General features: G+C 56.9%; 1 protein-coding gene across 1 annotated transcript; it reads right to left on the reverse strand.

Annotated features, from left to right (window-relative positions):
• Nucleotides 1-4422: 4422 nt before the first annotated feature.
• On the reverse strand, nt 4423-14203 carry BCL3 (BCL3 transcription coactivator). The gene is made up of 9 exons (XM_036834691.1): nt 13689-14203; nt 11815-11968; nt 7376-7484; nt 6933-7137; nt 6737-6825; nt 6449-6526; nt 5669-5836; nt 5186-5303; nt 4423-5048 (listed from the first exon to the last, which is right to left on the reverse strand). The coding sequence occupies exons 1-9, from the start codon at nt 13942-13944 to the stop codon at nt 4861-4863; spliced, it is 1365 nt and encodes a 454-aa protein (XP_036690586.1). The 5' UTR covers nt 13945-14203; the 3' UTR covers nt 4423-4860.
• Between the last annotated feature and the right edge of the window lie 675 nt (nt 14204-14878).

Genomic DNA, 14878 nt, shown 5'->3' on the forward strand with positions numbered 1-14878 from the left:
AATTTCCTTTATTATTTGCTCTCCCCCTCCCTCGAACCATTTGAGAGTGTTTCAGACATTTTACCTCTTTGCTTCTAAACACTCCGATGTGTATCTCCACATCTAAGAACATTCTCTTACACAGTCACAGTATGGTTATCAAAAGCAGGACAATTAACAGTGATACAATACTAGCATGTAACACTGCAGCCTATATTCAAATCGCCAGTTGTCCCCAAATTATCCTTCATAGCAAACCATTTTTTCCAGTCCAGGATCCAATCTGAGATCATGTGTTGCATTTAGGTTTTTGTTTGTTTGTTTGTTTGTTTTAATTTAGTTTATTTATTTTTGGCTGCGTTGGGTCTTCGTTGTTGAGCGCGGGCTTCTCTTTGTGGTAGCTTCTCTTGTTGCGGAGCACGGGCTCTAGGTGCGTGGGCTTCAGCAGTTGTGGCTCTCGGGCTCTAGAACGTGGGCTCAGTAGTTGTGGCACACGGGCTTAGTTGCTCCGTGGCATGTGGGATCTTCCCGGACCAGGGCTCAAACCCGTGTTCCCTGCATTGGCAGGCAGATTCTTAGCCACTGCGCCACAAGGGAAGTCCTGCATTTAGTTTTGATGTCTTTATATTGTCCTTCAGTCTGGTACAACCGCTCAGCCTATCTTTGTGTTTCATGAAGTTGACGTTTTCAATAAATCACAAGCCACTTCTTAGCTCTTTGGTAAGATGTCTAGATTTGGGTTTGTCTGACATTTCCTTGTGATCAGATTCTGGTGGCAGGAATATTATAAAAGTGATGCTGTGTCCTTCTCAGTGCATGGTATCAGAAGGTACACGATGTTGGTCGTCCCATTCTTGGTGATGAATTCCTTCACTTGGTGAAGGTGAATTGTGGAATCTCGGACTCACCGACTCACCAGGTCAGTGTCTCCCCTTTCTGGGCCTCAGTTTCCCTTTCTGTAAAATGGAGGTGTGGCTGACTTGAGGGTCTGCTCACACACCGAACCAGCAGATGTGTTCTGTTTAGTTCTTATGCTTGTAAAAGCGTTTTGGGGGGACAGCACCCACATTTAAGATTTGGCAGATTTCATGCAAGCACTTGGAAGAGATATTCTCTGACTGAGAATCTGGGTTTACTCAGGGTGGTGATAACAAGTGAAACTTTGCAACAGGGGCTGGGCCCCCGGAGAAATGCATTGAAAGTATGACTTCTGCCTCTAGAATGCAAGGACTTTCACAGATGAGAACAGTTCTTGGTGGTGGTGGTTAAGGGGGGTGTTTAATTCTGGGAGGGCTGGGGGGGATTGGGACCCTCTATATAGCCCTTCTCCCCTCTCCTTGGAGTCTTTCTTCAGGGGAAGGGGGCTGGGTGTGGAAGGACACGTGCCCAGTCCCAAGGTCAGGAAGCTGAGAGGGGGTTTCCATGTGTGGAGAAGCCAGATCCTTTGTTTTAGAGAAGTAAGTTACCAAGGTCAGTGCCGGGTTCAGCTTTTGAACCCGGGGATAGTTTCTCACACACAAAGAGGCACATCACCCACAGTCTGGACCCACAGATACAAGGAGATCTTGACACACACTCCAGGCTGGTGATGGGGCTGGCACCTACACTCTCATCAAATCCTCATCAACCCATCAGCCCTCAGACGTGGGCATTATTCCCATTTTACAGATGCGGAAACGGAGGCTCGGGGCCTGAAGTCACCTGATGAAGGTCACATGGCTAGGGAATGGAAGGGCTGGATTCGAACTCAGTTCTAACTCCGGGGCCTGTGCTCTCAACGACACACCACCTGTTATCTTGCACCCTTTCCACACACACATGCATGTGCACACACTTAGAATAATAGGCACAACCACACACAACCTTCCTGTGAGTCAAGAGGGCCCAGCGACTATGAGCGTGGGTTTAGGAGGCAGGAGACCTGGCCTTGGACGGGCAACTTGCTCTCTCTGAGTCTCAGTTTTCCCATCTGGAATATGGGTGCCATCATGGTCAATACATGGCTGCTGATATTTGCTCCCAAATTGGTCACACAGTGTGACAGGGGACCAGACACAGCCACAAAGAATTGCAGACACCATAATGCAATGGGGAGTGGGTGAGGCTCACTCATTCTACCATCACTTCTCAGGGGTCTGCTCCGTGCCAGGCAGTGTGCTGGCTGCTGTGGGTAGGGCAGCAGGAGGAAACTGTCCTCCCAGGGCTCACAGTCTGCTGGAGAGACAGTCATTGCACATGACCTTGCTCATGTGGTGGGATTATCACGTGGGAAGTTCTCACACACAGCTGCTTGCAGGGCCCAACAGTCACCCTCTGTAGTGGGTTGAGCGGTGGCCTCCCACAAAGATATGTCCCCATGCTAACCCCCCAGAACATTTAAATGTGACCTTATTTGGAAAAAGGGTCTTTGCAGATGCACTTAAGGTTAGGATCTCAAGATGAGATCATCCTGGATTACCTGGGTGGGTTTAGGGCTAAACCCAATGACAATTGTCCTTGTAAGAGCCAGAAGAGAAGACACAGACACACAGCAGAGGAAACCATGTGAAGATGGAGGCAGAGATTGGAGAGATGCAGCCACAAGCCAAGGAATGCCAGCAGCCACCAGAAGCCGGAAGAGGCAGGGAAGGATCCTCCCCTAGAGCCTTTGGAGGGAGTGTGGCCCTGCTGACACCTTGATTTTGAACTTCTGCCTTCCAGAACTGTGAGAGAATAAATTCATTTTAAGCCATCTAGTTTGTGGCCATTTGTTACAGCAGCCCTAGGAAACCAACATGTCTTCCAAATCAGGCAGCTCTAGGGACACCATAGCCCAGAGGCAGCATCAAAAGCACTGGCACATGGTCACAAACACACACACAAAGACGCATGGCCACCTAAGTCAGGAGGGCCACGTGAACATGGGCCACCCAGTCAGAGCTGCCCCAGAAGTGCGTGTGCATGGATGTGTGTGCGTGTGTGTACACACACACACACACCCCTAGCCTAGACCCAACAGTGTCTCCTAGGAAGACGTTAAGGCAGTGGGCCCCACAGATACAGCATGTTGTGGAGTCACCACAGCTGAAATGTTCACAATCACCAAGACATACAAAGACCCAGAGGCCCAAGGAGGGCCCCCCAGACTGAAAAACCCACACTCAGCATCACTCAGAAACACAAACACACAGTCACTCAAGAAGACCAATAGAATGGGACCAAGGTTGCCAGCTTCTCCCAAAGGACACCCCTTTCTCCAAGGCTGGAGGCACTGGGGGCTGACATGGGGTCCAGCCCTTTCTTGGGGGTTCCAGCTTGTCCTTGCCCCGCCCCATTGTACATCCATCTTCCCTTCCCAACGGGCAAATCCCTGTAACAAATCACTTATCCATATACCCACTGTGATGTTGCTTCTCTGATCGAATAAAGACTCCCGATGATATTTACATCCTAACCCCTGGAACTCTGTGAATGTTACTTCATATGGCAAAAGGGATTTGGCAGATGTGAGGAAGTTAAGGATCTTGAGGTGGGGAGATTATCCTGGATTATCTGGGGGGAACTGGGGGAATCACAGGGTCCTCCTAAGAGGGAAACAGGAGATCAGAGTAGATGTACAGATAGAAGCAAGAAGGTGCTGTGATACAAGGAAAGGGCCATGAGCCAAGGAATGAGCCATGAGCCAAGGAATGCAGGTGGCCTCTGGGAGCTGGATAGTGCAAGGGACCAGATTCTCCTCTAGAGCTTCCAGAAGGAACCAGCTCTGCTGACACTTTGACTTTGGTCCAGTGAAGTTGATTTTGGACTTCTGACCTCCAGAACTATAAGAGGATGAATCTGTGTTGTTTTAAGCTGCTGAATTTGTGGTGCTTTGTTACCGTGGTAACAGGAAATGAATGCAAACCCTGACTGATACGTAAGAGACGCGTCCAGACAGTCAAAAATATATATGTATGTCAGCGGGCCCCTGGAGCCACCGAATAAAATGTGACACACCAAGCGAGGCAGTCACATAGAAACAATCACACGATGACCGCAGGTCTCAATGTTAGGAACACGCACAAATGCTACACGCACAGAGACCCAGAGGCAACTGGCATCAGCAGTTTACCACTGGTACGCAACAGTCAGCTGTGGTACCACAGGGACCCAGAAACCACAGAATCCTTCAGAAGCGCACACACACACACACACACACACACACATGCACACACCTAAGGTCACTATGGAATCCAACAGGGTCCTCTGGAAAGATGTCACACTTCACGTCATCCCCAGAAACAATGGCACAGTGACACAATGACAGAACATTTACAACACACCGGAAGTCCTAGAGTCGCCCACACATGTCACTGTCAGTCTGAGACTCACATGGAGTCAGCTGGATACGGCACCCAGGTGGGCACACACAGAAACACACTTCCTCCAGACCTCCTCATGAAAGAGGCCTAGCAAAGCCAGGGATATGGTACAAAAATAGTTTATTACAAAAGAAATCCAACCAAAGAGCCTAATAATTTACATTGATATCAGTGCGTGGCTACAGCCCATCTCTCCCTCCTTACTGAACTGGGTAAAGGCCAGAGGGGAGGGCCGTTCCTTGGTTCCACCAGCTCTGGGAGAGGAGAAGGAAATGAACGATTGGGTGAAGTTCCACATGGGAGACTGGTGCCTGAGAATAATAGGGTAAGAGTCCCGGGCTGGGGGTGGGGACGAGATGGGGGAATATCCGTGCTGAGAAGAGGGGGGCGGTTATGGGTAAATATATGTGCCTCTGTGCAAATCCTGGTCCAGAAGATTGGGGGGGGGGCAGAGTGAGATCTTCACAGTTTCCAGGAGGGCTGACCCCGTAGGGCAGTGAGGTCCCTCCTCATGAGTCCGAGATCTGCCCCCCCATCCCTCTCAGCTACCTCCTGGAGCTGGGGAGGGGGGCACCGGCCGGCCAGGGGCTCGGAGGACCCCAGCATAGGGCAGGAAGGTCGGTGGAGATGAGGCAGGAAGGAAAAAACTGGGGGGAACCATGGGGAATCCAGGGGGGTCCTTGGGGGGAGACTGGGAGGGCGAGGAGGGTGGTGATGTGGACAGAAGACCTGTGGGAAGAGAAGAGAGACAAGGGGTGAGGGCAGCAAGAGGCTGGATCCAGGGGGAAGGGGGCTGGGGACCCCCACTCCTGGGTTCTGAGGGAGGGCGGGGCTGGGCTGCTGGAAGTTGGGAGCCGGTTTCTCACCATTGGAGCTGAGGCGGCTGCTGCTCTCAGGGGAGGTGGTGGCACTCCGGTCAGGGGAGGGCTCTGGCTGGCATGCAGGAGCAGGCCGTGTGGCCTTCCCTCTCAGGATGTCGATGACCTGTGGAGCGGTGGAGGGGCGGTCATCACCAGGCCACCCCTGCCCACACAGCCCTGCCTCTCTCCATCTCTCCTAGCCCACGGGGTCCCCCAGCTCAGGGAGCACCGCCTCTTTCTCAGTACGTGCAGGGGGACAAGTCACTTCCTTTCTTTGTGCCTCAGTCACTCCTTTGTCTAGAACTCACACCCACGCCCTCAGGCTCACCGGCTTGCCTCCACGCCCTGGCACAGACGCGCACACGCCCACACGCCGCATCCCCTGCACACACGTGCCCACTCACCTGTCACATCCGCGCGGACCGGCGCTCGGGCACAGACACCCCTGCAACCCCTGTAACCCCCGCCGCCACCAGCGCGCACACTCACCCGGCGGCTGCGCGCCACCATGAGCGGCGTGTCGTTGTGGCAGTTCTTGAGGCCGCTGTCGGCGCCGCTGCGGACCAGCGTGCGCACGAGCGGGAGGAGCCCGCGGCCTGACGCCGAGTGCAGCGCCGAGCTGCCCGAGTACATCTGCGCGTTCACGTTGGCGCCGTGCTGCGGGCGGGGAGGCGCGGGTCAGGACCACCGCCAGGTCCCGGTGCAGGGGGGCGGAACCCAGGGGGCGGGGCCACAGTGAGGGGCGGGGCCGGGTGTGGGGGTGGGAATCACAACCTGGGGCGGGGCCAGATCGGGGTTGGGTGATAGAAGGGTAGAAGTTGGAAACAAAGGCGGGACAGAGCGGGATTGGAGGGGCGGCGCCGAATCAACCGGAGCTGGACTCAGCAGCCCCGGCTAAAGCAGGGGCGGAGTCAGAGAAGGGAAGGGTCCAGAGTCTGGGCCTGATCGTGGACGGAGTCGGGGCGGAAGGACGGCGCGGGGACAGGGCCAAAGCCGGAAGACAGGGTCAGCAAGACTCTAGCTGGTTGGGGCCTGGGAAGTTTTGGGGCCGGAGGAGGGATGGGAGAAGACCCGGGACTAGTTCGTAGCCTGGAGGGGTGAAGTCCTAGGGTTGACAGAACGAGGCCTAGAAGGAAAGGTCGGGGCTGGAAGCGCAGCAAGAGCAAGAGCCAGAACTGGAAGGCGGCGTCGGTGGCAGGGATGGGGCGACAGCCGGTTGGTGTCAGAGGAAAGGGTGGGCGAGAGGCCACGGGCAGGGGCCTTACCCACCTGTAGCAGCAGCTGCACCATGCTAAGGCTGTTGTTTTCCACGGCGTGGATGAGTGGGGAGCGGCCACTCTTAATGTCCTGCGGCAGGGAGGGAAGGTTTTAAGCGTCTCCTAGCACTGCCCAAACAGCCGGCGGCCCGCATCCTAACCGCTTGGTCCAGCATCTCAATCCCCTTAGATTCTTCAAGCCCCACCCCACCCATTCGGGCTCTCTCCCACCCAAGCCCCGCCCCGTTGGCCCCGCCCCCTCTGCTCCTCTTGGCCCCTCCCCCGGCCCAATCGCGCTCACCACCGCGTCGATGTCCGCGCCGTGCTCCAGCAAGAGCAGCACCGCTTCTTGGCACTCGGTGTTCACGGCCACGTGCAGGGCGGTGAGCCCTGAAGGAGAGGGAGACTCAGTTAAACCTGGGCCTGGGGCTTTGCAGCCTCAGAAGGACTCCAGGTGCTGCTGGACAGCCCCACCCCGCGCCGGGGTAGATGCCCACCGTCGTAATTGCGGGCCTCCAGGTCCATGGTGCCCCCGGCCGCGCTGTCCAGCAGGGCCCGCAGGCAGGCCGGGCTGCGGTGCTCGCAAGCTAGGTGGGCTGCCGTCTGGCCGTGGCGGTCCAGTGCCATGGGGCTGGCACCGGCCATCACCAGGAGCCGGACCACAGACGGCAAAGTGGTGATCACAGCCAGGTGTAGCGGTGTCTGGGGAACAGAGACTGTGAAGGACCCGTCCCCTGCCCTGCGTCCCAGTCCTGCCTCCCTCAGAATTCCCGAGTCCTGATTCCCAGCTGTAGTCTTGGGCAGGAAACAGAAATCTGGAGCACCTCCTCCCTCCGACTCAAGAGTCAGGGCCCCCAGCTCTTCTTCCCCTAGGAAACAGGAGTCCACGTTCCCAGGCCCCTCTTCCATTAGATCCAGGTCCCCAGGCCCCCAGCCTCACCTGCCGGAGGTTGTTGTAGATATCCAGCTCCCGGCCGCCATGCTGGAAGAGGTTGACTAGCCGATGCACAGCTGGCAGATTGCCCTGCACCACCGCAATGTGGAGTGGCCTGGGGGTGGAGGATCACAGGCGTTAGAGGCTGGTCACCTCTCACCCCCATACTCTTAGCAGTGCTAACTCCAAAATGTGCAGGATACTTTAGAAGTGTCTCTAGAATCCAACCACTGCTCCCCACCCCCACTCCCTCCATCCTGGTTCAGGCACCACCACCGGCTCCCCTCCTGGACCGTCCCCTCCTCGCTGGCCTCCCTGCTTCCATCCTGCTCTACTGTCTGTCCCTCACATAGCAGCTAGAGGGACCCTTTTAGAACCTAAGTCAGGTCATGCCCCTTTTCTGCACAGAATCCTCAGAGTAAAGTCCTCACCATGGCCCCCAGGCCCTGTGTCATCTTGCCTCCCGCTCTTCAATTCCTTTTGATATCATCTCTGTCCACTCTCCTGAGCCCACTCTGGCCACTAGCCTCCTTGGTGTTCCTCAAACATACCAAGCATGCTTGCCTCCTAGGCCTTTGCACTGGCTGTTCCCTCTGCTGGGAAGAGTCTTCCCCCCATACCTGCAGGGCTAGCTCCCCTCATTTGGGCCTCTGCTAAAATGGTACAGCAGCGGCTCCCTCCCCCTCCCCCGGCTTTATTTTCCTCCAGTTCATCACCTGACGTGGTACACTTTACTTGTTTCCTGTCTGAATCTCCCCCGATAGAATGTCAACTCCACCAGGGTAGAGCGTTTGGTGTGCTTCCATCACTGCCCAGTGCCTAGGACAGTGGCTGGTGCTGAGCAGGTGCTCCACAAACACGCTCTGAATAGATGAGTCCCCCTCAACGATCCCTGGCCATCCTTGAAGCTGATAACCACATTCCCACCCCACTCCAGGCCACAGTTTTCTCATCTGTGGAATGGGTGGGGATGAACACGATACCATCAAGGTCTCCATCAGTGGTGACTGGAGATCACGGTCAGCCTCCATCCCAAGAGTATGTATGTGGAGGAAGTTTTGCCCAGAAGGGAGGTGGGACAAACTAGTCACTGTTTGGGAAGCTGGACTGCGCAACCCAGGTCCCCCCCCCTTCTGGACTGAAGGACTCATTCCCTCAACTTCTGGGAAGGTTGTCAGCTCTCGGCTCTCTCTGGGAATTACCCTCCGCTGAAAAGAGCTGCTTGCCCAGGTCATGGGGGTGAGGTGGGTAGATGCCACCCAATGGCATCCAGTGACTGCTCCGTGTGGGCGTCGAAGGCCTGGGCTTCTGGCCCCAACTCTGAGGGCCACTCCAGCTGCAACAGTCCCTGTGGGATAACTGAGGCCCTGATGAAACTACTACGTAGCAGCTCAAATTCTCCCTCTGCCCAGTCCTGCTTCCTCCATCTCTGTAGGCATTGATCTGGATAACACTTTTCAATAAACTTCCTGCCCACTTCCCAGGGCCCCCAACCTGGAAGAGCCATTTAGAGCTGAGAGCAATCTGGGACGACTGTATGGGGTGGGGGACATTGGCGCTGAGGGCACAAGGCTGACTGGAGGTACACAGTCCCTACAACCTTTCTTTAAAGGCCATTTTCTAGAGCAACTTCTTTCTCACCCACCACTGCTTGCTGACAGACCAGGGCGTGGCTAAGAGGGGTGAACAGCGGTTCTCCCAATTGTGGAATCTGCATCCAGAATCCAGCTCCCTAGGTACTGGAGGTAGAGAAATCCTGCAGCCCTGGGGGCTTTGCCGGGGCTGAGTAGGCCAGGGTTGCAAATTGCGTTACAAGTCTCTCTAGCTGTGCGGCTAGGTGGCCCTTTACAGCCTCGGGTTTCTCCTCCGTAAAGTATAGCCTACAAGAACGCCCATCTCCCAGGAGGAGATTATGCAGGTGTAACGCTGAACCTGGATTCTGAGCCGAGAAAGCCAAATTTAAAAAGAAATCTTGGGGGAGGGGTCGGACCTGGGCCAGGGCCCCCCTTGGGAAGGGCTCCCTCCCCTCCCTGCATCTCCCAGGACGCCCGGCCTGGGTCCCCTTCGGGGCGGGCGGGGTTAAGTGAGGGCAGAGGGAGAAAATTATTTCAGAGAAACCGTCCAGGCCTGAGTTCCCATAAACGCGCGGGCCGCAGGGGGTGGGGCGGGGCTGGAGGAAGTGGGGACGGGAGGGGCGGCCCAGCCCTCGGACTTCCAGTAACAGGTCTGCTGGGCGGGGCTCGGCTTCCTGCTCCCGGGGGAGGGAAGCCTGTCCCGTCGGGGATCTACCCCGGCCACCCAGACACCCCAACTTCCATCCTCGAATAGGGCGGAGAGGGGAGCCTAATCCAAAGCGATCTAGTTACCCTGGGGGTAAGGGCCCCAACTTCTCCAGCCAGGGGACCCCTCTGGAACTCCACCCTCCAGGGCTCCGACTCCAGCTGGCTCCCTAACCCCCACCACATCCTGGCATCCATCCCCAAGATCTCTTGGGACCCGGGAATACGGTGCCCTAACTCTTTGCGGAAACGGACTTTCCCCTTCCCTCCGAGTTCTAGATCCCCAAGCTGCCCTGCCCCCTGCTTCTTACCCGCTCAGGGGTCACGGAATGCAGTACCCCAACCTCTGCTCTCTGGGACTCAGAATGCGTTCCCCCCTCTCTTGGAGACCCAGACTTCCATCTCCCCAGTGCCTCCTGACTTCTTGGGGGGGGGGGGGGGGGGGGGGGGGGGGGGGGGCGGAGGGAGGTTGTCCGAATGCCCTGAGATCTTACTCCCTTGAATCCCTAGAAGTCCAGCCTCCCAACCATAGCTTTGCTGCTCTGGGGACCCAGACCTAGCGTGTCCCCCCTCCCCCTCCCCCGCCTGGCCTGCGCCTGCTGCCCATTCCGGTAAAGTCTCGGCCCCAGCGGAAGGGGTTAAGGTTAGAGGGAGCGCCAGGAGGGGGAGGCTGCGAGTGAGTGACGGGTGCTGACGTGGGGGAGGCAGAGCAGCTGGGCTGCGGTCAGGTTCTGCGGGAAGGGATTTCCCCCAACAGGCAGCTGAGGCAGAAGTGTTTGCTTGGGGGGGGGGGGGGGGGGGGGGGGGGGGCGGCGGGGGCGTGGGGCTGGAGACTGGTGTGCCAGGTCGCCTCCGCACCCTGCTTTCACAGGCTGCAAACAAATCACCCCTGGGGACAGATACAAATTAAATCTATTTCACTGATGACCCCAGACGTACCCAGAGTGGGCGGGAACTAGCTTTACCGAGCCCTGTATATGTATATCTCAGGCACTTTCTCCTGCTTGGGTTCACAAGGATAAGTCCATGACAACCCTGGGAGCTCTGTTCAACCAATCAAAAGCCACTCCCATGTACTGAGCACCTACTGTGTGCCCCCCGCCCCAATTCTATGCACTGTATATATGTACATCACTGCACTGAATCCTAATTGTGATTATGAGCCCGGATTTCCAGATAGGGAAACTGAGGCTCGAGGATGTGAAGTCACCCAGGAGCCAGTGGTGGAGGCCCCCCTTTCCTTGTAGAAATAGGCTTGTCCATCCCATCTCCACCTGTGGTTTCCAGTCCCCAAACCCATTCCCAGATAATCGCTTTATAGAAATCATTTCATTTCTGCCTCACAGAGACCCTCATCTTATGCTTCCTGTTATTACAGGGGGAAACTGAGGTAGAGAGGGGTGGGAAAGTGGCCGGCTGAGATTCAAACCGAGGTCGACAGAATAACAATAACCATGGTGGTCAAGTATATGGAGTGCTTACTATGTGCTAGGCCCTCCCATGCAGGATTTCTCAGCAGCTTCATGCTACTCAGAAGCATGTCCCTCAAACGGCAGATAATAAAACCATGAGATTTGGGAAGTCAACTTAAGGGCTCGTCAAATTAATTTAGTGGGCTATGACCAGGAAACAATGACATAAGACTAGAATAGAAAATCCCAAAGTAGATCCCAAGTCGTAAGGGTAAGCGTTGTTTTGTTCTGTGCAATTTTTATTTCAAGTTTATATGTGCGTGTCTGTGCTGGGCTTAGTAAAAAGCAATAATGATAATAATACCAGTAATTAATACATATTGAACAGTCAATCTGCGAGGCTCAGTGCTAGGGGCTTAACATGTATAGTTCGTATAATAAATCGGTCAGTGAGATGTCTTCCTCATTTTGGGATTTTGATAAAACATTTGAAGCCCATTGCTCCAAAAACAGTCCTGGGAGCTAAGTGCTCTCAGGGTGCCCAATTTTTCAGAAGAGGAAACTGAGGCCCAGAGAGGGAAAGGGGCTTGCTCAGAGTCACACAGACAGCGGTGGAGACAGGGTTCTAACTCAGGTGCAGGTAACTTGAAAGTCCACGCTGAGTGCCCCTGTGCTGTGGTGGGTGGGTGAGGTGGGTGGAAGGTTGGTCTCCCCACTCCCTACTACCCTCCATGAATGGGGGACTGTCACTCACGTGTCTCCGTCCTCATCCGCATGGGTGGCCATGGCGATGTCAGCCGACAGGGGGTGTTCCATGGAGCACACCATGGGGTACAGGGGTGTAGGCAGGTTCAGCAGAGGAAAGGGGGAGCCCATTGTCGGGGTTGGGTACAGGGACAGTAAAGGTCCTGGGAAGAGAAAGGACATGCGTGAGACCAAGCCCACAGATCCTCAACCCACCCCCTGCCTCCCGGCCTTCGCTCCTGCGTGTCACCTGCCCTTTTTCCCAGGTCCCTTTTGCATCTCCTACTGAGTCCTCAAGGCGCAAGACAAACTCCTCTACCGCATCCCTCCTCTGGGCTCCCACAGCTTCCCCCCCAACCCCCCCAGCCCTGGACACTCTCACTATCACTTATCTTTACTTGTGTCTGATGCCCCATCTCCCACTAGGCAGAGAGTCCCTTAAGGACTGAACCCCCATCATCACTCAGCAGGGGGACCTCAGGGCCTGTTTGCTGAGTGAATCTGTGGCTGAGGGAGGTAAGGATGGATGAAGCACTGGATGTAGGGTGTGGGGTGAATGTGTACAGAGTTTGGGGAGAGAGAGTGGTGCCAGAAACGTGTTCAGATCAAACTGTTGGAAGGGACCATGGTAGCAGGCAAATCCATATCCACCCATCACACAGATGGGGAAAACTGAGGCCCAGGTTCTCATCAGGGGAATAGGAAAAAGGAGAAGGCTGTGACAGGCCTCCTGATGCACAGCTTGAAGCTGTACTCTGAGGGGGTGGAAGGTGCAGAAACTGGGCAAAGGTCTGGAGGCACTAGACATGGGGTCTCTGCAGCTCTGGGGGTCACTCTGAGATCGTGAGGTGGGCACAGCTGTGGGAGGGGCCACCCCCTCCTGGAGGTCAAGGATGGAGACAGGATCGGGAAAATGGATTTTGGCCTTCTCTGTCATCTCCTGGTCCTTGGGGGCTCCCATTCCTGAACCCCCAAGTTTCCTGGTTCTTGCATGTCCAATACCAGGCCTTGACACCCTGAGGCCTTCTGCCCAGAGACCCCTGAATCCTTCTTCCTGGCTCTAAATCCTTGAGTCCCAGAACTCCCCAGTCCTGCCCCCAGTTCTTAGACTGAGCCCAAGCCCCCTAAGGCCACCTGACCTTGTGACCCCAGCGAAGACACTGATCACTTGCAAGCAGAACTGGGTGCTCAGAACCCCAGATCTCTGTCCTGCTGGCTCCTTAAAGAACCCTGGTATCTGGATCGGTTTCCTTGGGTCCTTGTGATCCCAGATATCGGGGTGCTCAGAACTCCAACGCTGTTCTCCTCATTCCCATCGTCTCCCGATATCTTGGTTCCCGAGATTTTGACATCCGGGGATCCTTAATATCTGTCTCCTTAGAACCCCAATCTCTGTTCCCCTGACTTCCTTTGACCCCACATATAGTTCGGGATGCCAAGAACCTCAGTTTCTTGGGTCCAAGTACTGATTCCTTATAACCCTAGATATCTGGGTTCTGAAGAGTTTATAATTCTGTGTACCTGGGGCTTGATTCCCTGAGAGCCCGTTTCTGTACTGCTGGGCACTGTCTCCTAGCTCCCTATATGTGGCACTCGGACCCTGGGCTCTACCCCTCAGGGCCCCCTGACACCCAGCCTTCCTACAACCCCGATATCTGTGTCCCAAGGCACTGCTCCCTGAAGCTCCCATATCTGCACCCCTGGGACCTCAGGCTGTGCGCCCAGCTCCCCAGGAACCCCATATCTGTGCCCTTGGGACCTTGGCTTCTGTCCCTCAGCTGACCGAGGCCCCGTATATTACGTCGGAGCTCTGCCCCTGGCTCCGGTAGTGACCCTCTGCACTGCCTGGCCCCCACCCGGCCATGACCCGCGGAAGCCACTCACCCTGGTAGTAAATTGCTTCTGGCCGGGCCAGGCCGTGGGGGGGCGCAGGCGCCGCTGGCGTGTCTGAGCCACCGCGGAGGGGATCCGGGGGGACGACGGGGCCCGCAGCGCCGCGGGGGGCGGCGGGCTCCGGGGAGGGCGCGCGCAGAGGGCGCTTGCGGAGCGGCAGCGCGGCGCCTGGGGGTCCGGCGGCCTTGGGCCGGGTACGCAGGTCCACGGGCCCCTCGTCCATGGTCCCCGCGGGGCATCGGGGCATGGGGCCGCCGGGGACGGCGGCCGAGCGGGCGGCCGGAGTGCGGCTGGGCTCGGCGGCACGGGAGGGTGGCTGCGCCGAGCGCCGGGACTTCCCCTGCCGCCGGCTGAACTGAAGGGACTTTTGTCGGCCCGGGCGGTGCAGACCGCCCGCCTCCCCGCCCCCGGCCCCCCCGGGGCCACCCGTCCGCCCCAGGGGTTTCCTGGACCCGCCGCCGCTCCCGCCGTCCCGCGGTGCAGCCTGCAGAGCGCCCCGCCCGCGCCGCGCCCCGCGCCCGCCCCCTTCCAGCCCCGCGGCGCCCGGAGCGGCCGGGCCTTGGCGGGGGGCGGGGGGGTGGGTGGGAAGAAGGCGGGGTCGCGGGTTGCGGGGTCCCCACCCCTGCGGCTGCGGGCGTCAGGCTCTGTCTCCGCGTTTTTGTCTTTCTGGCTATAGGCCTCTGTATCTCTCAGTCTGTAACTCTCTCTCTCTGACTTTCGGGTCTGGATAGATGTCTCTCTATCTCTGCGTCTCTGTTCTCAGTGTCTCTGTCTCTATCGTCTCTTTGCTTCCCTCACCATCTATCTCTCTGTCACTCGAGTGCTGTCTGCTTCTCAGCCTCTCCCCCAGGGAGGCAATTCCCTGAGGTCCTGGGGTCGCTAAGACGCGGGTTCGATTCCCGCCTCCTACTTCCTCGCTGGGTGACCTTGACCAGGCACTTCCCTTCTGTGAGCCGTTTCCTCCTTTGTGGGAGCGAAAAGACGCACCCGGAGCAGGGACTACGCTCCGCAGGCGCCCAGGCACTACCCCTCTGCCTGCCCTGCCCCCACCTCTGCCTCCTCCCTGTGCCTCCTCAGCTTTGGGTCTGAACTTCGCTGGGGGTGGTGTTCGGTGGGGAGTGCGCAGGGAAACAGTGAACGTGTCTCTTCCCGGCGGGGTCCCTGCACCCAGCCGGAGCCGC

This window comes from Balaenoptera musculus, chromosome 19, assembly GCF_009873245.2.
Source record: "Balaenoptera musculus isolate JJ_BM4_2016_0621 chromosome 19, mBalMus1.pri.v3, whole genome shotgun sequence".
Classification (NCBI taxonomy): Eukaryota; Metazoa; Chordata; class Mammalia; order Artiodactyla; family Balaenopteridae; genus Balaenoptera; species Balaenoptera musculus.